The sequence below is a fragment of the Pelodiscus sinensis genome, unplaced genomic scaffold (genome assembly GCF_049634645.1).
Source record: "Pelodiscus sinensis isolate JC-2024 unplaced genomic scaffold, ASM4963464v1 ctg36, whole genome shotgun sequence".
Taxonomy (NCBI): Eukaryota; Metazoa; Chordata; order Testudines; family Trionychidae; genus Pelodiscus; species Pelodiscus sinensis.
The window spans coordinates 4001271-4027048 of record NW_027465931.1 but is presented as its reverse complement, the minus strand read 5'-3'; the positions used below and the strand labels follow the sequence as shown (position 1 = coordinate 4027048).

The 25778-nt window shown below is 47.6% G+C and overlaps 1 protein-coding gene across 4 annotated transcripts in view; it reads left to right on the top strand.

The window, feature by feature from the left end:
• The window catches only part of LOC102443570 (sarcoplasmic/endoplasmic reticulum calcium ATPase 2-like), a 267118-nt gene that overhangs the window by 52289 nt on the left and 189051 nt on the right, over positions 1–25778 (top strand). For all 4 annotated transcript variants that reach the window (XM_075916863.1, XM_075916865.1, XM_075916864.1 and 1 more), the window contains exons 5-6: positions 1096–1200; positions 17597–17735. In XM_075916863.1, coding sequence (XP_075772978.1) covers positions 1096–1200; positions 17597–17735 — 244 coding nt within the window. The remainder of the gene's footprint in view (positions 1–1095; positions 1201–17596; positions 17736–25778) is intronic.

Sequence of the window (25778 nt, the reverse complement as noted above, 5' to 3'; positions counted from 1 at the left end):
TCCTTTTGCTATAACATACATTTATTACAACTTACTACTTAGTTACAAAATTCCAATTCCAGTGCTACAGCTGCTCAGGGGCAGGATAGTAGAGGTCCCCACCCAGCACCCTCAACAGCTAGCTGAGGTGAAAGGGTGCGGGGAGGAAGCTGCCTGTAAATAAAGCAGGTTAAGAGAGGAGGGGGCCTGGCCCAGAATAAGGGTGTTAGCCAAGGCCTGCTTGCCACAACAGTAGTAGCCCCCTCCCCACAGCCTTCCCAAAAAGGAAGAGGAGGGGGGGGAAGGAGGATGTACAGCAGCCTGCAAGCAGGGGGCTGCAGAAGCCTGGCAGAAAGCAGGTATACAGGGCACTGAAGAAGTGGTGTTCCTCTTTCCAGAGTAAACTACTAGAGCCTGCTACAATAAAATGAAGGCAGGAAAACACCTGGGGCTAATTAACTAGATTGCTCCCTCAGGCAAGTCATTCAACACCTGCAGCCAATTAAGGCCTGTGGTGCTGCTTTAAAAGGGCTCCCCCAGGCAAGGAAGCAGGGAAGATGAAGAGTGATAGACTGGAAGGAACAAGAAGGTGTGTGAGTGCTGAGCTGGTTAACAGGTACCAGAGGGAGACATTTTGGAGGGGTTGTTTGGGCAAGTGGCCTAGGGAAAAAGCTGCCAAGTCAGAAGGAAAACAACCTTGGTTGCTGCTGCTACTTTAGGTTCCCTGGGCCAGAACCTGGAGTAGTGGGTGGTCCCTGGTTCCCCCCAAACCTTCCTGTATGCCAACACAGAGCCTGTCCCAAGAAGGGGAGACCAGGACTATTGGTGTTTTCACCCCCAAAGCCATGGACTAGCCTGTGATGAATGTCTCACTAAGCTGTGGATCCTGCTGCTTGTAAAGAGAAAGGGGTTGTGTATAGGACCACAGTGAATCTCTGAGGCTAATATTATCCCCCAGTGGCGTGAGACCCATGGGGCATGGCCAAAACTTTGCCACAATATCTATGATACTAACACTTTTGCTTATTGTTTTTGTGGAAGTTCTACAATTCTGTGTCTTGTAATAGAGTGTGTGTGTCTTGTATTTAGATTGTGATTTTTTTTTTTCTCTTGCAGGTTTTGGCCTGGTTTGAAGAAGGTGAAGAAACAATCACAGCATTTGTAGAACCTTTTGTAATACTACTTATATTAGTAGCCAATGCAATTGTAGGTGTGTGGCAGGTAAGTCAACATAATACCGAACCTCAGAAACCCCTTTAGGCTCTTGATTGCTAAAAGTAGATGATGATTGTACAGTACAGATTTTTATAAGTAGTATAGGCATATACCAAAGAACTACATACATTATTAACATTAAATTACTTGGAATCAAACTCATCATGTGATTTCTGGCATGAAGTGTTGACCCAAAGCTAAATGGAAGCTATGGAAATGTCAAACCTGTGGGTAGGCGAACACACAACAGAAAATACCTTATGCATGTGCTCAGGAAAGAGGTTAATAGATTGTTGAAATTTCTTCTGTTTGCTGTTGAAACAAACATTAACCACTTTAAATGGCTAACCTTGTGAGGAGGGCTTTAAACTAGGTTTGTCGGGGGCAGGTGAGCAAAGCCCACAGGTAAGTGCTGAATGTGCGGGACTGGGAGATGGGTTGGAAATGGGGGGGACTACGGCCTATAATGGCAAGGAGAAAGGAGGGTCAGGGCACAACAGGGAGGCAAGATCAAATCAGTATCTTAGATGCCTATATACAAATGCGAGAAGTATGGGTAATAAGCAGGAAGAACTGGAATTGCTAACCAATAAATACAACTATGATATCATTGGTATTACAGAAACCTGGTGGGATGGGACGCATGATTGGAATATTGGTATGGAAGGGTACGGCTTGCTCAGGAAGGACAGACAGGGGAAAAAAGGGAGGAGGGGTTGCCTTGTATATTAAAAATGTACACACTTGGACTGAAGTGGAGATGAACGTAGGAGATAGCTGTGTAGAGAGTCTCTGGGTTAAGCTAAAAGGGGTAAAAAACGAGGGTGATATCATGCTAGGAGTCTACTACAGGCCACCTAGCCAGGTGGAAGAGGTGGATGAGGCCTTTTTTAAACAATTAACAAAACTATCCAAAGCCCAAGATTTGGTGGTGATGGGGGACTTCAACTATCCAGACATATGTTGGGAAACTAACACAGCGAGGCACAGGCTATCCAATAAGTTTCTGGACTGCATTGGAGACAACTTTCTGTTTCAGAAGGTTGAAAAAGCTACCAGAGAAGCTGTTCTGGATTTGGTTTTAACAAATAGGGAGGAACTAGTTGAGAACTTGAAAGTGGAAGACAGTATAGGGGACAGTGATCACGAAATAATAGAGTTCATGATCTTAAGGAAAGGTAGAAGGGAGACCAGCACAATTGAGGTTATGGATTTCAGGAAGGCAGATTTTGATAAGCTCAGAGAACTTGTAGGTAAGGTCCCATGGGAAGCAAGACTGAAGGGAAAAACAACTGAGGAGAGTTGGAAGTATTTCAAAGGGACGTTGTTAAGGGCCCAAAAGCAAACAATTCCGCTGTGTAGGAAAGATAGAAAATATGGCAAAAGACCAGCTTGGCTTAACAAGGAGATCTTGCATGATCTCAAAATAAAAAAGGAGTCATATAAAAAATGGAAACTAGGACAACTAACAAAGGATGAATATAGGCAAGCAACACGGGAATGCAGGGGCAAGATTAGAAAGGCAAAGGCACAAAATGAGATCAAACTAGCTACAGGCATAAAGGGAAACAAGAAGACCTTTTATAAATACATTAAAAGCAAGAGGAAGACCAAGGACAGGGTAGGCCCACTGCTTAGTGAGGAGGGAGAAGCAGTAACAGGGAACTTGGAAATGGCGGAGATGCTCAATGACTTCTTTGTTTCGGTCTTCACCGAGAAGTCTGGAGGTGTGCCTAACGTAGTGAATACAAGCAGAGAGAGGGTAAGTTTAGAAGATAGGATACACAAAGAACAAGTTAAAAATCACTTAGGAAAGTTAGATGTCAGCAAGTCACCAGGTCCTGATGAAATGCATCCCAGGATACTCAAGGAGCTGATAGAGGAGGTATCTGAGCCTTTAGCTATGATCTTTGAAAAATCATGGCAGACAGGGGAGATTCCAGAAGACTGGAAAAGGGCAAATATTGTGCCCATCTATAAAAAGGGGAATAAGAACAACCCAGGAAACTACAGACCGGTCAGTTTAACGTCTGTCCCAGGGAAGATAATGGAGCAGGTAATTAAGGAAAACATATGCAAACACTTGGAAGGTAATAAAGTGATAGGGAATAGCCAGCATGGGTTTGTGAAGAACAAGTCATGCCAAACTAATCTGATAGCTTTCTTTGATAAGATAACGAGCCTTGTGGATAAGGGAGAAGCAGTGGATGTCATATACCTAGACTTTAGTAAGGCATTTGATATGGTCTCGCATGATATTCTTATTGATAAACTAGGCAAATATAACTTAGGGCCACGATAAGGTGGGTGCATAATTGGCTGGATAACCGTAGTCAGAGAGTTGTTGTTAACGGTTCTAAATCCTGCTGGAAAGGGATAACAAGTGGAGTTCCTCAAGGGTCTGTTTTGGGACCCGTACTGTTCAATATCTTCATTAATGATGTAGATATTGGGATAGAGAGTACGCTTATTAAGTTTGCAGATGATACCAAACTGGGTGGGGTTGCAACTTCTTTGGAGGATAGGGACATAATTCAAAATGACCTTAGCAAGTTAGAGAAATGGTCAGAGGTAAACAGGATGAAGTTTAATAAAGAGAAATGCAAAGTGCTCCACTTAGGAAGGAACAATCAGTTCCATACATACAAGATGGGCAGCGACTGTCTAGGAAGGAGCATGGCGGAAAGGGATCTAGGGGTCATAGTGGACCACAAGTTGAATATGAGCCAACAGTGTGATGCTGTTGCAAAAAAAGCAAATATGATTCTAGGTTGTATCAACAGGTGTGTTGTAAGCAAAACTCATGAAGTCATTCTGCCGCTCTACTCTGCACTAGTTAGGCCTCAGCTGGAGTACTGTGTCCAGTTCTGGGCGCCACATTTCAAGAAAGATGTGGAGAAATTGGAAAGGGTACAGAGAAGAGCGACAAGAATGATTAAAGGTTTAGAGAACATGACCTATGAAGCCAGGCTTCATGAACTGGGCTTGTTTAGTTTGGGAAAAAAGAAGATTAAGGGGGGACATGATAGCGGTTTTCAAATATCTAAAAGGGTGTCACAAGGAGGAAGGCGAAAATTTGTTCCTCTTGGTTTCTGAGGACAGGACAAGGAGTAATGGGCTTAAAGTGCAGCAGGGGAGGTTTAGATTGGACATTAGGAAAAAATTCCTAACTGTCAGGGTGGTCAAATATTGGAATAAATTGCCAAGGGAGGTGGTGGAATCTCCCTCTCTGGAGATATTTAAGAACAGGTTAGATAGACATCTGTCAGGGATGGTGTAGACGGAGCTTGATCCTGCCTTGAGGGTGGGGGGCTGGACTCGATGACCTCTCGAGGTCCCTTCCAGTCCTATTATTCTATGACTCTAAAACTGGCTAGCAAAATTAAAGTTTTTTTTTTAAGTTGCGCTTGAGTAAGCGAAGGGATGATTGTGTAACTGTGTCTTTAAGCAAAACTGCTTAAATTGTAAAGAAATTACTTTTAAATCTTGGAATAGTGATGGGTTATTTACAGTGGCAAGGAGTAGAATTTTGACTTCTTTAAAATCCTTGGTGGTTTGCTTCATGACCTTGCCAATTGAGCCGTATTAGATTAGGAAAAGAAGCCTTAAGGGCAAGGAAAATAAGGGGAGGAGCTGAGGGAGACTATGTAAATATTATTCAAGTGATGTCCCCATGGGTGCTCCACTGTTGGTGTTGGGCTCGTCCCGGCGCCATGGATCGGAGACTTTTAGAGCAGTGTCCAGTGGGGCTACGCATGCGCGAGCGACGCACGGTGTTCCTGCCTTTGAAGTTAGCGCACGCAGCCCAACTCTCCTCAGTTCCTTCTTGGCTACGGTCGGAGTTCCAAGCCTCTCAGCACCGTTCTGAGGGGGGGGGAAAATATAAATCTTTTTTTTTATAGATAATGTACACTTACCTGTTCTTTTCTTGTTAAACTTAACAAAAATTTCCTTCAACAAACCCATCCCACCAAAACCCATAGACCAGACAGCTTTACTCATAAGTCACAATTGCAGGCGGCTTAGTCTATCACTGCTAGAGGTGACGGGCTCTCCTGAATTCAAAAGATGCAAAAAATGCCAGGACTCTATACCAGCTTCTGATGGCCGCAGCGAATGTATACGCTGTTTGGGGGAGAGGTGGTTTCACAAAAATGCATCTACTGTCACAGTCTGACAGCGAGAACTCGCAAGGGTAGAGAGCTCAGAGTACGCATGCTATCCATGATAAAGCCCTAGACACCCATAAGTATAAAGGGGGCAATAAGGGCTCGGGTAGGACGTCCCCTCGGGAACATTTTAAGCCCTTCACTGTGGAAGACGCGTTCCAAAACAAAGCCCTCACCCGCCCGCTCCTTCCCGTCACGAATAAGTAAGGGAGATGAACCTGGCACCCCAAGCATTGGAAAAATCTTGAGCCGCCTCCCTAACCAGCTCAACAATGCGCTCTAAACAGGTTGCAAAACCAGCTCCCCAGCCATCAAAAAAGGGCACCTACTAAGGTCTCTGAATCACCAGAGGCACTACTGGCACCTGTGATGCTGCCATCACTGGCGATATCCCCAGCATGGTGCAAGCCCCAGCACAGCTTTCACCTCTGGGTCTGAGAAATGACGGGGCTAGCTCCAACTGCTCTTCCACCCTTCAGACTAATCCCAGACTTCCCGGGGTCTCAACCACACCGATGCCGGCACTGAGGCATAAATCATGAAGCTGCCGCTATTCCCCAAAGTGCAAAACAATAGATGACAGGGGAATGAGAACCCGCTCCCTATTTATGAATGAGAGGCTCTCTGCCCTCATCACGCTCACCTACTCCATCTCAACTCAGTGCCTACCAGGGGGATACAAGGAGTGTGTTCTCCTTACGGCATTATTAATGCATGCCCGCCCCTGCCCCCCCCCCCCCCCCCCGGGCACCCTGACTGGCAGTACTATTCTCGGCATCATAGCCAATGGTCCCCCTGTCGCTATTGGGCACCATGATACAGCTCCACTGCCTCTCCTACAGCAGTGCAGAGATCATTGTTGTCTCTACACTCTGATCCATCACACTCTCCATCGGCGGGCATGAAGCTCGAGGAAGGGCAGATGGAAGATGATCTGACCATCCAACAATCAGATGCCGCCAAACAGCTAGTTGTGTTCTTCAAGTGATGTCCCTGTGGGTGCTCCACTGTTGGTGTTGGGCTTATTCGTGGCATTGGGACCAGAGACTTTCAAGTAGTCGTCAGGTGGGCTGCACATGCGCAAGCGGAGAGCAGCATTCCTGCCTTTGAAGTAGCGTGCGCGGCCCGCTTTTCCCTCCGTTCCTCCTTCGCCGCCCTCGGCTATGGACAGAGCTCAACCCTCTCCTCCTCAGCATGCTCTGCATATCAAAGAGAAGCAGTTGACGACAGCCAATTGCAATCTCGAGAGGTGTGCTGCTTACCAGGAGCTCAAATTCAGGATGTGACCGAGAGTCTTCTAAAAGTGATTAAACCTTCAGATCGCTACCCCTTCCTGCTTCTCAATGTAGGAACTAATGATATGGCCAAGAATGACCTTGAGCGGATCACAGCAGATGATGTAGTGTTGCGAAGAAGGATCAAGGAATTTGAAGCACAAGTGGTGTTCTCGTCCATCCTCCCTGTTGAAGGAAAAGGTCCGGGTAGGGATCGTCTAATTCAGGAAGTAAATGCGTGGTTGTGCAGGTGGTGTCTGAGAGAGGGCTTTGGTTTCTTTGACCATGGGACTCTGTTTCGGGCACAGGGATTGTTAGGAGGATCCACCTAACCAAGAGAGGAAAGAACATGTTCGCGGGCAGGCTTGCAAGCCTAGTGAGGAGGGTTTTAGACTAGGTTGGTTGGGGGACAGTGACCAAAGCCCTGAGGTAAGTGAGGAAGTAGGATACCGGGAAGAAACACAAGGAGGAACGAGCAACAAGGGAGGACCCCTGATTCGAATGGAGATGGTAGGGCGATCAACTGGTTATCTAAGGTGCTTGTATGCCAATGTGAGAAGCCTGGGAAACCAACAGGACGAATTAGAAGCCCTGGCCCAGTCGAAGAATTATGATTGGATTGGAATAACGGAGACTTGGTGGCATGACTTGCATGACTGGAGCACTGTCATGGAAGGGTATAAACTGTTGAGGAAGAACAGCCGGGGGAGAAGAGGAGCAGGGGTTGCATTGCATGTAAGAGAGCAGTATGATTACTCAGAGCTCCAGTATTTAGAGGGAGAAAAGCCTGTTGAGAGTCTATGGGTTAAGTTTAGAGGTGGAAGCAACAGGGGTGGTGATGTGGTTGGTGTCTGCTATAGACCGCCAGATCAGGTGGATGAGGTAAATGAGGCTTCCTTCAGACAACTGAGAGAAGCTTCCAGATCGCAGGCCCTGGTTCTCATGGGGGACTTCAATCACCCTGACATTTGTTGGGAGACGAATACAGCCAGGGCTTGCCAAGCAGCGGGCAAGCCCTGCTCTCCAGCCGTGTCGTTCTGCGCATGCGCAGATCGCTCTGCGCTGGCTCCTGGTTGTAATCTACTCGCCTGTGGCGAGTAGATACATTATTTGTCAAGCCCTGATTATACAGCAGTACACAAACAATCCAGGAAGCTTTTGGAGAATGTTGGGGATGAGAACTTGGTACAAGTGCTGAAGGAACTGACAGGGGCCATGTGCAGCTTGACCTGCTGTTCACAAAAAGAGAGGAACTAGTAGGGGAAGTGGAGGTGGGTGGCAACCTGGGAAGCAGTGATCACGAGATGCTAGATTTCAAGATCCTAACCGAAAGGAGAGCAGCAAAATGCACACCCTGGACTTCAGAAGAGCAGACTTTGACTCCCTCGGAGAACTGGTGGGCAGGATTCCCTGGGATGCTTACATGAAGGGGAAAGGAGTCCAAGAGAGCTGGCAGTGTTTTAAAGAAGCCTTATTGAAGGCACAGGAAGAAACCATCCTGATGCACAGCAAGAAAAGCAAATATGGTAGGTGACCAGATTAAGCTCACCAAAGATTTCCCCGGTAAGCCAAACACCAAAAGGAAGCTTACAAGAAGTGGAAACTTGGACAGATGACTAGGGAGGAGTATAAATATATTGCTCGAGAATGCAGGGGAGTTATCAGGAAGGCGAAAGCGCAACTGGAATTGCAGTTAGCAAGAGATGTGAAGGGTAACAAGAAAGGCTTTTATAGGCATGTTAGCAATAAGAGGGTGCTCAGAGAGGGTGTGGGGGCTTTTACTGGATGAGGGAGGTAACCTAGTGACAGATGAGGTGGGAAAAGTTGAAGTACTCAATGCTTTCTTTGCTTTTGTCTTCATGAAGAAGGTCAGCTCCCAGACAAATTCACTAGGCAACGCTGTATGGGAAGGAGTTGGACAACCCTTGGTGGGGACAGAACAAGTTAGGAACTATTTTGAAAATCTAAACATACACAAATCTATGGGCCTGGATTTAATGCATCCGAGGGTACTGAGGGAGTTGGCAAATGTCATTGCGGCACCTTTGGCCATTATCTTTGAAAGCTCGTGGAGCTCGGGAGAGATCCCGGATGATTGGAAAAAGGCAAAAAAAAAAAAAAAAAAAGGTGGGGGGGGGGGGGGGGAGAGAAGGAGGACAATCCAGGGAACTACAGATCAGTCAGCTTTACATCAGTCCCCGGAAAAATCATGGAGGGGAATCCTCAAGGAATCCATTTTGAAGCACTTGGAAGAGGGCAAGGTGATCAGGAATAGTCAGCATGGATTCATGAAGGGCAAGTCGTGCCTGTCCAAACTGATTAGCTTCTATGATGAGGTAACTGGCTCTGTGGATATGGGAAAGTCAGTGGATGTGATATACCTTGACTTCAGCAAAGCTTTTGATACGGTCTCCTACAATATTCTTGCTGGTAAGTTAAGGGAATATGGACTGGATAAATGGACTGTAAGATGGATAGGAAGCTGGCTACACTGTCGGGCCCAACAGGTAGGGATCAATGGCTCGATGTCAGGTTGGAGGTTGGTTTCTAGCAGAGTGCCCCAAGGCTCTGTTCTAGGGCCAGTTTTGTTCAACATCTTTATTGAATTGGCCGAGTGGATGGATTGCATCCTGTGCAAGTTTGCGGATGACCCTAATCTAGGGGGAGAGGTAGGTACACTGGAGGGCAGGGATAGGGTCCAAGAGTGGCGCTTTAAGAGCGTGAACGCCCGTGCACCTCCGTGATATCTTGGGAGTCGCTTCATTTACACTAGACCATGAGCAAGCACTTGAAGAAAGACCGTTACTTTTCCATAACTAGTGTTTGAGATGTGTTGCTTGTATGACCTGGGCAGAGGATTGAGCTACAAGAAATCTGAGGTTCAACAAGGACAAATGCAGAGTCCTGCACTTGGGATGGAAGAATCCCAAGCATTGTTACAGGCTGGGGACCGACTGGCTAAGTAGCAGTTCTGCAGAAAAGGACCTGGGGATTCCAGTGGATGAGAAGCTGGATATGAGTCAACAGTGTGCCCTTGTAGCCAAGAGGGCTAATGGCATATTAGGGTGTGTTAGGAGGAGCATTGCCAGGAGATCCAGAGAAGTGATTATTCCCCTTTATTCGGCTCTGAGGCCACATCTGGAGTATTGTCCAGTTCTGGGCCCCCACCATAGAAAGGATGTGGATGCACATTGGAGAGGGTCCAGTGGAGGGTGACAGAAATAAGTGGGCTGGAGCACATAATCTATGAGGAGAGGCTGAGGTAATTGGGTTTGTTTAGTCTGCAGAAGAGAAGAGTGAGGAGGGGGTGGGGTGGGACTTTAGAGCCTCCCTTCGGGAAGCTGAAGGCTGCTATCAAGAGGATGGAGAGAGGCTGTTCACAGTAGTGACGGATGGCAGAACAAGGAGCAATGGTCTCAAGTTACAGTGCTGCGCAAAATGTGGTATTTACAAAAATGCTCAGTCTGACATGAGTGATCACTTGCTTGCCATGCTCCATGGTGCAGGGGCATGCTCATATGCTACAGGGTGCGTGCCCCCGCCCTGCCTACACCACTATCTCATGGGGTCACTCCTCTCCTTTTCCATCACTGGCTTCCTGGCATTGATACAGAGACCATTCCCCCCAGCAGTATCCTATGTGGTCCAACCAACCGTGGATGTATTCCCCCACATCAGTTCCAGCCTCAATGGACCCCCTGGGCTGCATGGCAAGGGTACCAACCATGTTCCTCCCATGGCTACCACTCGAGAGAGACAGCCTCTCCCTCTCAACAGCACACTTCCAGGTGCTCCCCCACAATCTCTGTGCGTTCCTTGCCTGCTCACCCACCCTCAGTAATCTCTCAAGCAGGTTATAATGCGCCCGACAACTTACCTCGCTCAGATTCGGCGAGTTCCTCACACGAACTTAGATCCAGACAGGGTGTAGCAATATTCCAGTTCTCGCCTTCTCCACCGGCAGATGACCTGAAACCATTTCAGAAACGTAAATGGGTAGCCCAGTCCTGAGACCTCACATTACAAGAGGTTCAGGATAAACCATACAAATTACTCAAAATATCACAACTCACAGCATCCTTGAAGATAGCTTTACCCATCAACGAAGCTATCCTTGAACCTTCAGCTGCTTTGTGGAAAAATCCAGCCTCTGTTCCGCTCACAAACCGCAGAGCGGACAAAATATTTTGTCCCTGCAAAAGACATGGACTTTCTCTTTGCACACCACCAGCCAAACTCGCTGGTGGTGGACTCTGTTAATCACAAGGCTAAGAACCCACAATTTAAATCTAGGCACTGTGACAACGCAAATGGCTGGACACCTTGAGCTGGAAAGTGTACTCTTCTGCCACGCTCCAGTTCCATATATTGAATTATATAGCCCTTCTGGCCAATTATGCCAAATTACAAGACCTGCTACCGGACCTCCCTGACAACAAACGACCTCATCTCCCATCCATTATTAAGGAGGGTTGCTCAATAGCAAAAACTGCTCTCCAGGCTGCTATGCATGTCATAGACACCGCGGCTAGAGCCACAGCCATTGTAATGCATAGGGCCTCGTGGCTGAAATCATCAGGAGTCCCAACAGGACTGCAGGCAAGGGTGCAGGACCTCCCTTTCAACAGAAAACAACTATTCGCTAACAACACAGACGAGATCCTACATCTGTCTCTAGGCCTCATTATGAACTACTAAAAGTCCACTCTGACCCACACGATTCCTAGAGTTCATAGGGGCTCACATAGGCACGTGCTGTTGTAGAATCTATCTTCCCCAATCAACGTTTCGACAATATAAAAAGCCTGGTCGCAGTCATGACCACCAGCCCAACTGTTCCCATCTTAACCTGTCTCAAACTCATGGGGCATATGGCAGCCCCCGCGTATGTCATCCCATATGCCAGACTGAGCTTTCGATGTTTGTTTCCAACACTGGATTTCCTCAGTATATGCACCAACCAGACACTTCGTCCACAGGCATGTTTCGCCTCCTCCGAAAGTCCTTACCTCCTTACAGTGGTGGACCCAAGCACAGAGCTTCTGCAGTGGGGTACCCTTCCACTGAGATCAGCCATCCAAACAAATCACTAGACCCCTCATTTCTAGGTTGGGGTGCACACTTCTAACAACAATATGCCCAAGGGAAGTGGTCCAGAGATGAGTCCAGGCTCCACATCAAACGACTCAACTTTCAAGCAGTTCACAACGTGTGCAGGTACTTCCTTCCACATATTCAGGGATCTTCGGTGCATATCCTCACCGACAATATGACCACAATGTTTTACATCAACCACCAACGGGGTGCCAGATCCCCTTTGCTATGTGCAGAGGCGATTTGGCTCTGGAATTAGTGTATCCGCCGCAACGTAACCATTGTGGCGGCATACCTACCTGGGGACAAGAATACTATGGCCAATACCCTCAATCGCCACTTTCTCACAGAGTACGAATGGGAACTGCAGTGTCAGGTCATGCACAATCTATTACAATGCTGGGGTCGACCGCAGATAGACCTCTTTGCAACCAGCCAAAATTCCAAATGCCCCCAATACTGTTTGAGAGCAGGCATAGGACATGACGCTATGCGAGACGCAATGCTCTTCCCATGGAATACTCCCCTGTTATACACCACCTCTTCTATCCCCCTCATTCCCAGAGTTCTCTGGAAGATACAGACAGGCTGGGCCCATGTAATTCTAATAGCCCCAGCTTGGCCTCGACGGACATGGTTTCCATGTCTTCAACTGTCTCTATGACCTCCCTGCCCACTTCTGTCCCACCCAGAGCTCCTGTCCCAGATCAAGGGCGGGATACTTCATCCTTAGCTGCAAACCCTGCACCTGACAGCATGGTATCTCTCTGGTTCTCCGAAGTGGAGCAGCAGTGCTCGCAACAAGTGAGAACTGTGCTACTGCATAGCAGGAGACAAACAACATGTAATAATGGTAAAGGTTTACACAGTGGTGCACCTAGAAGGGAGTCCAACCATCTATCGCTCCGCTCCATTTGACGTTGGAATACATCATGCACCAGAAACAACATTTCTTTCTTTCATCGCTCAGAGTTCACCTGGCTGCGATCAAGCCTTTCATTTGCTGCCCCCCCCCCCCCGGATAGATGGATTCTCCATTTTTGCCCACCCCATCTCTAAGAGGTTTTGGAAGGGCCTACAGAACCTTCACCCACAACGGACATCTGTACCTCCCACGTGGGATTTAGAACTCATCCTCCACTCTCAAACCACCTTTTAGAGCCAATGGCAACTTCATCACTCTACCTTTTTCACCATGAAAACTTTGTTCCTGCTGGCAATCACATCTGCGAGGAGGCGAGGCTGTGAGAGCTGCATGCATGACCTTTCACTGGCATAAAGTTATTCTACATCCCCGTCCCTCTTCCTTACCCAAAGTTGGTTCTGAATTTCATATTCATGAACCCCCTAGTCCTTCCCACCTTCTGCCCAAAACCACATTGCTTCTGAGGCCGCCGCCATATAGCACACTCTAGATGTGAGAAGGGCCATTGCCTCCTATTTAGACAGGACGCAGCCTTTTCGACTATCCCAGAGATAAAGGTCTATGGGAAAACCACTTTTTTCTCAAAATTAATAACATCCTGTGTTACTACCTGCTACTCACTATAGAATAGAGCAGTACCAATGACTCCCAAAGCCCACCCATTCCACCAGAGCGATGGCAACGTCAACTGCCTTCCTCGGGAGTCCCACTCCATGAAATACGTCGAGCAATCACGCATTGATGAAGCATTATGCAATTCCACCATGTTTGACAACAGGTACTGCAGTAGCCCTGTGGTCCTCTCCACAGCCTGTAACAATTAGCCAAAGCCCACCTTCTATCTAAATAGGCACTGTTACACAGTCACCAACAGCGGAGCACCCACAGGGATATCGCCCAAAGAAAGACAAGTTACTCACTCTGTGTAGTAATGATGGTTCTTCGAGATGTGTTCCTCTCTCCCCCCCCCCCCCCCCCCCCCCCGTGGTTGGTCCACTACTTGTCATCTTCCCCGCTTCTTCAGGTTTCAAAGGTGAGAATATTGTGAGCTGCTTGCACATGTGTAGTCCGATTGGACACTGCTCTAAAAGTCTCCAATCCGTTAAAAGTTAAAAGAAACTTTGTCGCCGTCCATTTGAGATTATGTGATCATAAAGTCTTCAGCCTGCTTTAATATTGGCTTACTTTAGAATAAAATATTTAGATAATTAAAAACACTGCAATTTATAAAGTGACACGTGATTTCAGCCAGCATAAAAGCAGCATGTAGAGACTTTAGTCTTGCCAGTTGATGACTACATTTCCAGTGACATACTTTTTTGTTTTTTAACAGCAAGATGGCTACTGCCCTGTAGGCTTAGAAGTAACCATAATTAATAAACCACATAATAAAAACAGTAGCTTGTCGGAAAACTGGTTCCATACTTGTTGCATTTTTATACAGGTTGGTACACTTCCAGAATTTAAAAAAAAAAAAAAAAGCCACACCCACAATTTTGAGGGGGACAAATCAGTTTCAATAGCTCATCTGCCACTTTGGTTTCATTTTAAATTAAATGATTTTTTTTTTAAAAGATAGCTACATAATCTAAGATTAGCTGTAATTAGGGATGTTATTGTGTACTACGTGTACATAGTTAATTGATGAGCTTGGGCTCATCAGTTAACCCGCATGGTTGCGCCCCCCCCCCCCCCCCCGTGCACTTCTGTGTCGGAGGCAGCCGGGGGGAGGGGGGCGTGGGCAGCGGGAGCCGATGTGTGTCAGGAGCCGGCTCCTGTGGAGCTCCTGCCTGCTGCCTCCCACAGAAGCGGGGGGCAGGTTTGAAAGCTGGCTCCCCGTGCCTACTGGCTCCTACTGAGCCCCCCCCCCCCCCGGGCATTGCTGCTGCCGCTGCTGCACAAACAGCAGCATGGGGGGCCATGTGCTGGCGGGAGCCGGTACATGTGTGAATCTGGCTTTCAAGCTGGCTCCCCACATGTACAGGCTTTCTCCAAGCTCCCTGCCACCTGCGCTGCTATCTCGGTATCAGAGGCAGCAGGGTTTGGGTGGGGGAGAGGCAGGAGCCAGTGCTCGCAGGGAGATGACGTAAAAGCCAGCTCTCTGCAAGCACCGGATCCTATCTGTCCTCTGCATGTGAAGGTGTAACTGTTGAAAACTTCGGCAGTTACAGATTTACAAAAGTAGAAATTTAACTTTCCTACTTGTAATACTAATTTTAATGTGCCTTGACACAGTAGTAGAGAGAATCCCACAAAACTGCTTACTTTCCAGCAGTTTCACTTCTAAAATCCATATTCTAATGGGAAAACATCAAACATATTGAGTGTTTGCAAACAATCTAAAAGCAGAGCATTAAAATATATCTTGTTTCAATTAGTTGATCTGAGGATTGTGATGGTACTTGAGTTGCCTGCACCCTATATTTTGTGTATTAAAGCACATTGTCCTGTGATGTCACCTAAATGGAATCTAAATATCAAGTGACTGAAGTTTCTAGTTGCTTGTAAAGATACTATTACTACCTTAGGAGAATTGGTAATTGTAGAGCAATTAGAATGGTTGTACAGAGTGTTCCCTCATTTTCTATCCTTGGGCGGGTTGAAATTTTTTATCTGAAACACCAATATTGAGGTACTGTATGGATGTGCACCACCTATATAACAGTCCATGTGTATATAATAAAATATATTAAAACAAGGGATAGTTAACAAGGAACAATGCTTATGATACTTCATATGAAATCAAATAAAGAAAATTAGCACTACCCTTGGAGTACATACACCATCACTACTAGGGGTAGGTGTGATTGTATTATGGATGCAAATAATTCACTATCATAGTTACTCAAGAGTCTAGAAGAATAAAATGTACAGTTAACTTTAAGACTCTTTTTCCAGAGTGTGCGTGCATAGTTTCTAGGTGCTGAAAGTCCAAAAACAGAAATCGTTGGCTCTGCTTGTGACGAGGTTAAAGTCAGTATAGGAAGAAACCTCATATGTGGGTGTATCATCTGAAATCTGGCTGCTGCTTTGAGTGATTTGCTCATGTCCATTCCATGTAGGTGTGATGGTCCTTGGAACGTGCTTCTGCTCTTGCTCAGCAAGCGCCCTTTAGCAGTTTACTTAGTGTTAGAGTTCTTTGTTCAAGTTTCACAGTTTATTGTTCTTATCAGTTCTTAAGTAGTTAAGTGTCGTTTCCTGTGTCTCGCTCCTGGGCATGCCTGGGCCTCAAGGCTTCAAGCCTTGTGAGAAGTGCCAGAGGCCTATGCCCTGCGGTGACCTGCCTGCCTTAAGTGCCTCGATGAGGCCTATTTGTCTCGGGCCTGTAAAATCTGAAAAGCCTTCAAACCATGCACAAAGCAAGAGCGAGAATTGCGCTTGAAGATTATTCTTACGGAGGCGGCTTTGCGCCTGGCACCAGCATCCGACCCAGCAACTCAGAGTACCAGCCTCGGTGCAGGAGGCATCAGTACCTCCTTTGTTTCCTGGCCCAGAGCCTGGGAGTCCAGGCCGAGAGGGTGTCTGAGGATTTTGACCCTATGGTCGATATCCTACAGCCCGACACTCCTACTAGAGTGGCACTTCCCCATCAACAAGACCGTTAGTTTCCAAAATTACGAAGTCTCTCTGACAAACCCCGGCCTCTATTCCATCAACAGAGGAGAAAGCTGAGCGGCGGTACTTTGCGTCTCAGGAGGGGAACGAATACCTCTTCTACCATCCGCCTCCGGGGTCTTTGGTTGTCCAGGCGGTGAACCAAAGGGAGAGGCACTGCCAGCCGGGCGCCATGCTCAAGAATAGAAACACCAAGAAAATGGACCTCTTGGGCAGGAAGGCCTATGCATCTGGAGATCTTCAACTCTGTATAGCAAACCAGCGGGTTCTGCTGTCTCGCTATGCCTATAATACCTGGGTCTCCATGGACGGGTTTACTGAGCTATTTCCCAGGGACTCTCGCCCTGTGTTTAGAGCCCTCAGGGAGGAGGCCAGGGTGGCAAGCTTAAAAACAGCGATGTGGCTGCAGTGGTTGGAATAGCCACCAGAGTAAAATCCCATCCGACATACTAGGCACATGCCTGAGTTCTATTTTCTGTAACTTATTCCTAACTTAATTATGGAAAGAGAATTCAGGGTTGGTGGGTTGTGTCTTTTTAATTTTTTTAAAATTTTTTTGCATGGACATCAAAAATAGTTACAATTTCTGTTTGTACTCCTAAGCGTGTTGCTGCCTTTTTGGTGCTTCAGCTTTGGCACTATATTTGGGAAGTTGTAGGTACTTTGGCAGGTAACTGGTGTGAAATGTCATGTAGTATCCTTACTTTACAAGTGCAAAGAAAAGCGCTTTGGGACCATTGTTATTTCCAAGCTACGAAGTAGTAGGCTACGTCTACATTGGCATCCCTTTCCGGAAAAGGGATGCTAATGAGACGAGTCGGAATTGCAAATCCGCGGGGGATTTAAATATCCCCCGCGGCATTTGCATTTACATGGCTGCCGCTTTTTTCCGGCTTGGGGATAAGCCGGAGAAAAGCGCCAGTCTAGACACGCTTCTCCGGAAAATAAGCCTTTTTCCGAATAAGAAATCCTCCGGAAAAAAGCTTATTTTCCGGAGAAGCGCGTCTAGACTGGCGCTTTTTTCCAGCTTATCCCCAAGCCGGAAAAAAGCGGCAGCCATGTAAATGCAAATGCCGCGGGGGATATTTAAATCCCCTGCAGACTTGCAATTCTGAAGTGTCTGATCTGCATCCCTTTTCCGGAAAAGGGGTGCAGTGTAGACACAGCCGTAGTGTTTTACAGATTGAAACCTTGTTTTGAAATTGCAACCACATAACAGGGTGGGTCTAATTCTCTCTGTGAAAGAACATAGAATAGTTGAGTAAGTAGTATTCATGCAGTACCTCTAGCTTTTAAAACTTTGCATCTTTTATTTTTTCTTTCAGGAAAGAAATGCTGAAAATGCAATTGAAGCTCTTAAGGAATATGAACCTGAAATGGGCAAAGTATATCGACAAGACCGAAAAAGTGTACAAAGGATTAAAGCAAGAGACATTGTCCCTGGTGATATTGTGGAAGTAGCTGGTGAGATGCCTCTTTATTAATAATATGAGTTACATATGTCTAAGGGCTTTGTGTGTTGTTGTTTTTTTTTTTTTAAAACTAGTTTGAAGCCCTGGGCAGGATTTTAAAGAAGCATGAATAATGCAAGTTGACACCTTATTTATACTTTATGGATCAATGGAGGACGATATATTTTCAATAATTACCTTACACTAAATGTGTACTTCTATCTTCAAATTGTCTTAGGTTACTATTAACTTTAAATTGGTAGACATAAAAGCAAAAGATGTCCTTGCTACTAACTGGCTTACAGGGTGTTAGTGTGTGTGGTTCTCCTCCTCCCCCCCCCCCCCCATTGCTGTGTGGAAAAACGTACAAATGCAAAGGAAAAACCATGTGCAAAGTAAACTTAACAAAACTAACTTTTTCTTTTTTCGGTGATGTCCCTGTGAGTGCTCTATGTATGGTGACGTGCATCCCTGGAGCTTTTTCTAAGCAGTTGCTAGTCGGGCTGCGCATGCGCAGCAGGTGTTTCGTGCTGCTGACAGTTTGATAGTTGAGCACGGCCCGATCCCCTCCCCTCAGTTCCTCTTCAACTGCCCCCAGTTGCAGACGGACTTGTAACCTCTCTGCTCAGGCGTCGTTTCTTCACACTTAATTGCTTTCCCTTATGGGCTATTGCCCTTAATTGATCAGTCAACTTCAAAGAGGAAAAATTGCAAAGAGAAAGAATGTGCTGTTCCAGTTGACTGCCTGCTTCAGCGGTGGCGGCTTTTATTCTCCTCGGTCTCTCAGCGGGGTTTCTCTCACTCAAAAAAAAAAAAAAAAAAAAGTAAAGACAAAACGGGGCAGAGATGTTTGGGGGAGGCACATGGCCCCCCCTCAAAATGTGACCATTGTGGGAGCCTCACGGCCAGGGCAAGGAAGGACTGTGAAATGTGGCTCTGCATGCTTATGTTTTAGAGGGCGCTGCAGCCCTCAGACCTGCCTGAACTAATCCTAAAACACGGAGACCTAAAGCACAGGTCCGTGTCACCATTGCCCCGAAAGCAGCACAGTCTCCCCTGCCAGATCGCTGCCTGCAAAGCCGCTCCCCAGGCTGATCACCGGGGACGTGCTGCATACACCAGGGAAGCCGGTGGCAAAATCCTCATCAGGCACTGCTGTGACCACAACCCCCACCAACTTGGGGTTGGCATGCTTGTCAGCGGCACCAGAGGGGCTGTGCCGGGAGACCATGGCGCCAGATGGACCGTGCCAGCAGACCACAGCATTGGGTGCCAAGAGGGAGTGTGGAACTCCCTTCCTTCCAAATGGCCCCACAAGTCCTCGGCACTGCCGCCTTCTCAGCCGCCTGCAGGGAAGTCCTCTCCGGCAGAGGCTTCAACAAGGTGGCATGATCAAAGCCCTTTACAAAGGCAGGATGAGAGGAAATTAACAGGTGAAGATAACAGCTGGCAAATGAGCTCCCCCCCCCCCCCCCCCCCCCCCCCCCCCCCCCGCTTAGCTGACTCAGCAGGTCCTTCCTTCTCTGATACTGCATCAGTTTCAACGTTATCCTGAAACACCACTCTATCCTCATTGGTACCGGGAGTGGCAACATCCCCCTCCCTACTACTTCCACCTCCCGTGGTGGACACTGTGGGACTATTGGGAGCCTCACAGACGCCATCCCAGGAGTGCATCTGTCTTGCCTTGGAGGCTCCCCCCCAGCTTCTCCAACCCATACCCTTCAGACGTGGGTAGATTAAGAGGAGGGTCAAATCCAGGATGGTGATAGTGTTATACAAGAAAGGCAAGCATCTGAGGACAATTTGTCTTCACCCCTCGATGAGGCTGTGACACCAGCAGCATCAAATTCTATAAATGACCTAAAACAGTTCCAAGAACTTTTTTTTAAGAGTAGCCTCTACCCAGGAGGTTCAATTCCAGGAAGTAAAAGAGAAACAACATTGCTTCTTAAAGAATATTTGTCTATCCTCTTGTGACTGGGTGGGACCCGCCTATCCTCCTGAAGTGGGTCCACCCTGCACTGACACCGCAATTGCCCCCTCACTCTTGGGGACAGCACGGCGGGAACTGACCGCTTGTAGGCGGTGTAGCACTGCCGCTCATCAGCTGGGCAGCGGGACAGCTGGCGTTGCTAGGCAACGCGCACCGCATGAGCGGGGAGTAATGGCAGCCGGAAGTGACGTCCAGGCGCGGGGGTGACGTCAGACGCCCGGGGAGCTAGGCCTGAGGGGGAATAAAAACACCCCGGGGAGTACCCGGGGGGGGGGGAGAGAGGGAGGAAGAGATAGAGGAGCTCGGCGCACAGGGTGACGGGAGATGGGAATTTAAGTAGGCAGGGTGGAAGCAGCCCAGGGCAGGGCACGGAGCCGGCGCACCGGTGGGTTAAGGGGACATGCCCCTCCGGTGGGACAGGTCCAAGAGACCCTGTCCTTGGGGCCCTGGGCTGGGGTCTGGGAGTGAGGGTGGGCCCAGACCCCCCACCCTGCGTACCCAGGGCGTAACTAGTGCGAATAACTGCTGTTAACTGCAAATACGCAGTTCAAAAGGACTACAGAAGGAAGGGGGTGTGACTGAACCCCCACACCTCTCAAGGGAAGATCGCTTTCCCTATTGAGGATGCAATAATGGAGGTATCTGGTGACATTTGGTGGAAGCTGATTAAAAAGTACTTTGTCCCTCCCAAGGATCTGGACTTTTTCTTTTCCCACCCCCAGCCAAGCTCACTGGTGGTGGATGTGGTGAATCAATGCTCCAAAGCCCCCAGATCAGATCTGCAAACAATGACAAGGAGTACAAGAAGCTAGGCTTCTTTGGCAAGAAGACTTATTCCTCAGCCATGCTGCAACTTAGAATAGCAAACTACTTGACACTGTTAGCTAACCATGATTTTGATAATTTTGATGATGATTTGAAGCTCGCTGAACTCATGGAACATGTACCCAACTGGTATGTTGTCCAGTATGCGCGTCTCCATTTCCACGCGATGCAACATTGGCTGACCTCTGTCTACAGCCTTCCCGACATCCTATTGGGAAGCAAGTTGTCATTCTAGCATGTGCACCAGATTCCCTCAAATAGTGGATTTCACATCACAACCTCCTCATTAGCGTTCCCTTCCCGCAGCCCGAACCATCAGTACAAATTACCACAGATGCCTCCCTAATTGTATTGTTGCCTATGCGCTCCCCATCTTAAGTGCAGGGAAGATGGTCATCATACAAAGCTATGTTACACATCAATCTCCTCAAGCTTTGAGCAGACACACACATGCAGACGCTTTGCTCCTGCCATTACGAACCGCACTGTATGGATCCTAACAGACAGCACACTGACTACGTTCTACATAAACAGGCAGGGCGGCACTCGTTCTCAGTCCCTCTGCAGAAGCTATCTGTCTCTGGAACTGGTGCATCCGTCGTGGGGTTGTCCTCAAGGCATCATACCTACCTGGAGCCAACAATGTCATGGCAGATGCACTGTCTCGCTGTTTTACCACAGACGGCGAATGGGAACTACACCCAGTGGTTACGGAGTCTATCTTCTGCACGTGGGGCTATCCAGCAATAAACCTTTTTTGCAACCAGAGACAATTCCAGGTGTTACTGATTTTGCTCTTGAGGAGGACTGGGCGAGGAATCCATGGGCGATGCCTTCCTAATAGTCTGGAACAAACCTTTGCACTACGCATTTCCCCCAGTCCCAGAATTCAGAACTCAGAATTGGATTTCCAGAATCTTGCAGAAAATTAGATCGGACACGGCTCGAGTCAGCTTAATAGCCCCATCATGGTCCAGACACACTTGGTTCCCATACCTTCAGTGCGTGCATGTCAGTCGAGCCACCTCTTCCATTACCACCTCAACGCGACCTTCTGTCTCACAACAGGCGCAAACTACTTCACCCCCAGTCCCACACCCTACACCTTCATGCCTGGGTTCTTTGGGGTTACAGGGCACTGAATCTCAATGTTCAGAGCAAGTGAAAACTGTCCTTCATAGTAGAAGGCCATCCTTGAAAGACTTAGCTGCACAAATGGAGATGGTTCACATCCTGGTGCCAGCGGTCACAGATCAACCACTGTATGCCCCCCCCATCTCATCCTAGACTATCTACACCATCTGAAGAAGGGGGGCCTATCCATCTCATCCATCAAGGTTCATTTAGCAGCGATCACAGCGCTCTATGAGCACATTGACGGAGCATCTATATTCGCCCACCCAATCACAAAGAGATTCCTCAAAGGCCTCCACAACCGTTATCCCCTTCTTAGGAACCCAGCACCTACCTGGGAGCTCAATCTAGTCCTGGACCGTCTCATGAGGCCTCCCTTTGAACCTATGGCTGTGCCTAACTATGAAGGCGCTGTTCTTGGTGGCCATCACCTCTGGGAGGAGAGTTAGTGAGATGGGGCCCTCGTGGTGGGCCCACCATATACTATATTCACAAAAGACAAAGTTATGCTAAGACCGCACCCATCATTTGTGCCTAAGATCAGCTCCTCCTTCCATATTAACGTGCGCTAATGGAGGGCCCGCCCTATACAGTGTTGAGTAAGGACAGAGTAACTGAGGCTGCACCCGATGTTCCTTCCGAAGGTCGGCATAAGCTTCCACATCACTGAACCCATTGTCCTGCCTACATTGTTCGCGAGACCTTGTGCTTCGCCCAGAGAGGCAAAGCCGCATTCGTTGGATGGGCGAAGAGCTTTGGCTTTTTACGTTGACAGAACTCGGGGTTTTTGCACACTTTGTTGCTACGACTGGCCTTTCAAAGGGCAACCTTATCTTGACTCAACGAATTTCAAAATTGGTAGCAACTTGCATTCTCCAATACCATTTACTCTCTGGTAAACTACTCGGCCTATGGCAGCATCCACAGCATTCGTCAAAAATGTGCCTCTACGAGACATTTACTGATCAGCCACGTGGTCCTCTGATCACACGTTCTCTAAACATTATGCAATAATGCCCCAATTGGCAAGCAATACAGCGGTGGCTAAAGCGGTTCTGTCCCCTGCCATTAAGCAGTAGCAGGACACTGCTTGGTAGTCACCATACGTGGAGCACCCACGGGGACATCACCCGAAGAAGAAAAGGGAGTTACTTGCCTTATGCAGTAATGTCTGTTCTTTGAGGTGTATGTCTCCGTGGGTGCTCCACAATGTTCCCTTCCTCCCCGCTACTCGGACAACGTCTGCTCTGTGGTAGACGAGGAACTGAGGGGAGGGGGTCGGGCTGTGCTCAACTGTCAAACAGTCAGCAGCGTGAGACACCTGCTGCGCATGCGTGGCCCGACTAGCAACGGCTTAGAAAAAGCTCCGAACTGCGGCTCCAGGGATGCCCATCACCATATATGGAGCACCCATGGGGGCATGCACCTCAAAGAACAGACGGTACTGCACAAGGTGAGTAACTCCCTTTTCTCTAATCTTCCAAATGTCACCATTTAAAATCTTACTTGTAATCTTACTTGTAATAGTTAAAGTTCCTTTTAAAAAAAAAAAAAAAGTTGTAATAAAGGAGGATGTCTTCTATTGAAACACTGGTATTCAGGTTCTAATCTTGAATTTTTAAGGACATGATGCAAGTAACATTCTCTTGTACTTTGGAAAGAGTGCCACCTTGAATTCGAAAATACATCCTAACCGGACTGCCAATGGTTTTTCTTTTTTTCAAAGGATTTTGCTACTTAGTTGCTGTGCAAAGTCCATACGTCAGTGGTTCTTTTTCGAGTGCTCGCTCATGTTCATTCCACGTAGGTGTGTGCGCGCCACATGAACAGATTGCCGGAGAGTTTTCCCTTAGCGGTACCCATCGGGCCTGCTGGGGAGCCCCCTGGAGTGGCGCCATTATATCGGTGCATGTATATCCTCGCTGGCCCCCTCCGTTGCTTCTTACCGCCCATGGCAGCCATTGGAGCTCCCTTCTCGCTTGTCTGCAAGCGTGATCTCAGCGGTATTCGAAGCGTTCTAAGTAGTTAGTACCTAGTTAAACCCTTTGTTCTTATCCAAGTTACTTTCCCTGTTAAGTACTGTTACCTGCACAAATTTCTCTATCCCTTCCACACTGTAGGGACACACCTTTACCCAGTTCCTAGGGCTCAAGGTGCAACCCTATTAATTTATACACCCACCCTTACCCAATTCCTAGGGCTCAGGGTGTAACAACCGGCGGGTTGGTAGGATCTTTCGCTACTGAAAAAGCTTCACACAGTAATATCCTTATCCTATATTTATTGACAATTCCCAAACAAGCAGAATGCACATGCTAAGCACACAATGTCATACTCATCAATTCTGATAAAGGCAGGTAGACTTCCCCTGTTGGCCAGGCAATATCAGTCTCTCTGGTCTTAGGCTGTGTATTGGAGGTGAGATCTTCTTTTCCAGGTCTTCCCCCTTCCTCCTGGTCCTCTTCTAGCCTTTTATTCCTTTAGTACTTCTGATGATCTTCCTTTTTTTTTTCTTCTCCTTCTTGAATCCCAGTTTATATAATGAAACCTGAGCCATGCTTAGCTATACCTTAACCAATTATTTTAGTTTAATTTTACTAACCAATCATAACAAAATTACCTAACCAATTATATCCCACCACCTTAATTGATTTACACTGAGCAAAATTAATTATACAGCAGACAGAAACAGTTACAAACCAGACAGATCACAAAGTCAAACAATAGGAAAGTGTAGTGACAATGCTCATAGGATGAGGATTCCACAACATCCTCTATTGATAAGCAGTTTCTTGCCAGGTAGAATGGTGTTACGCATACATTTCTTTACTCATCTTGAGATCTGTTTCTTTATCTGGTGACAGTGGGGGAGCTATCAGGGCAATGTCCCTCCTCACAACCTGGTGTGACACTTTGTAATACAATTTAGATGGAACTGAAAGTATGTGACTCCAGGCCTTACAGTAATGGCTGCTACTCTTCAGTCTGGCTACAGAAGGTGGCTTTGGTTCAGGCCTAGCGCAGGCCTTCAAACATGGCTACAGAAAAGCCATATTGTTACAGTCCCCTCTGTCACGTTGCTGGATCTTGAGGGGAGCAGCCAGATCACTGATGCACCCATAGGTGGGGGTGTTGGCCCCAAAAATGGTATAGAAGGGGGCCATGTGAGGTATTGAATAGAAGCTTATTATCGGATAATCCTATGTACGCTGTTCATGTGTTTGTATAATGTCTGTGTGTGCAATTATTAGCATGTACTTGTATGGACACTGAAGATTTCCCTGCATGTGGTTGAGCATTGGGCAGGGCCGAGCCTGTGGACATGCTAATTACCGAGGCCCTGTGGCACAATGGCTCTCAATGGGCCAAGGACACACCCAAAGAATGGGGGCTGTCACCTGAGAGCAGCCAGCAGGGAACACAGAGATTGGCCTCTGACCAGGTGACCTGCTACATACTAGAAGAGGCCAGGAAGGAGGTATAAAGAGGCCATGTGGTCGATGCCATTTTGTTCTCAGCTCAGCACTTCATCCCAGAGGCAGCATTGCAGGGATCGAAGAGCCTGGAAGACCTGTGAACCCATCCTGATGGTAGGATGTGCAACAAGAACTTTTAAACCAGCAGCTGTAACATCTCTGCTAGAGCCTGCATCGAGGACTGGGAGATTCGGTGCATGTAATCTTTAACAACCTTACTCTCATGCTTTTCTTTCTTGTGATAATAAACCTTTAGATATAGATTCTAAAGGATTGGCCCAGCATGATTTGTGGGTAAGATCCAGAGGGTAAATTGACCAGGGATCTGTGGCTGGTTTCTTGGAACCGGACAGAACTTGTTCGGGGTAGGTGGGATTGGGTGCTAGGACCCCCCCCCCCCCCACCTGTGTATAGGCCCGGGGCCATCTGGGGCACGGATATTGCTGGGGTGTCGGAGGGGTTTTGCTCATGAGGCTTCAGGCAGGCTGCTGAAGCGCTCTGTGGGACTGATTTGTGGCCTGTTTGGAGAGGTCACCAGTCTGGGGGCTGTAAGGAGCCCCGGATTTGAGCAATTCACCCTGAGCGGACGCCCTCAGCTGTGCCCAGACACGGCCCGGTCCATCGC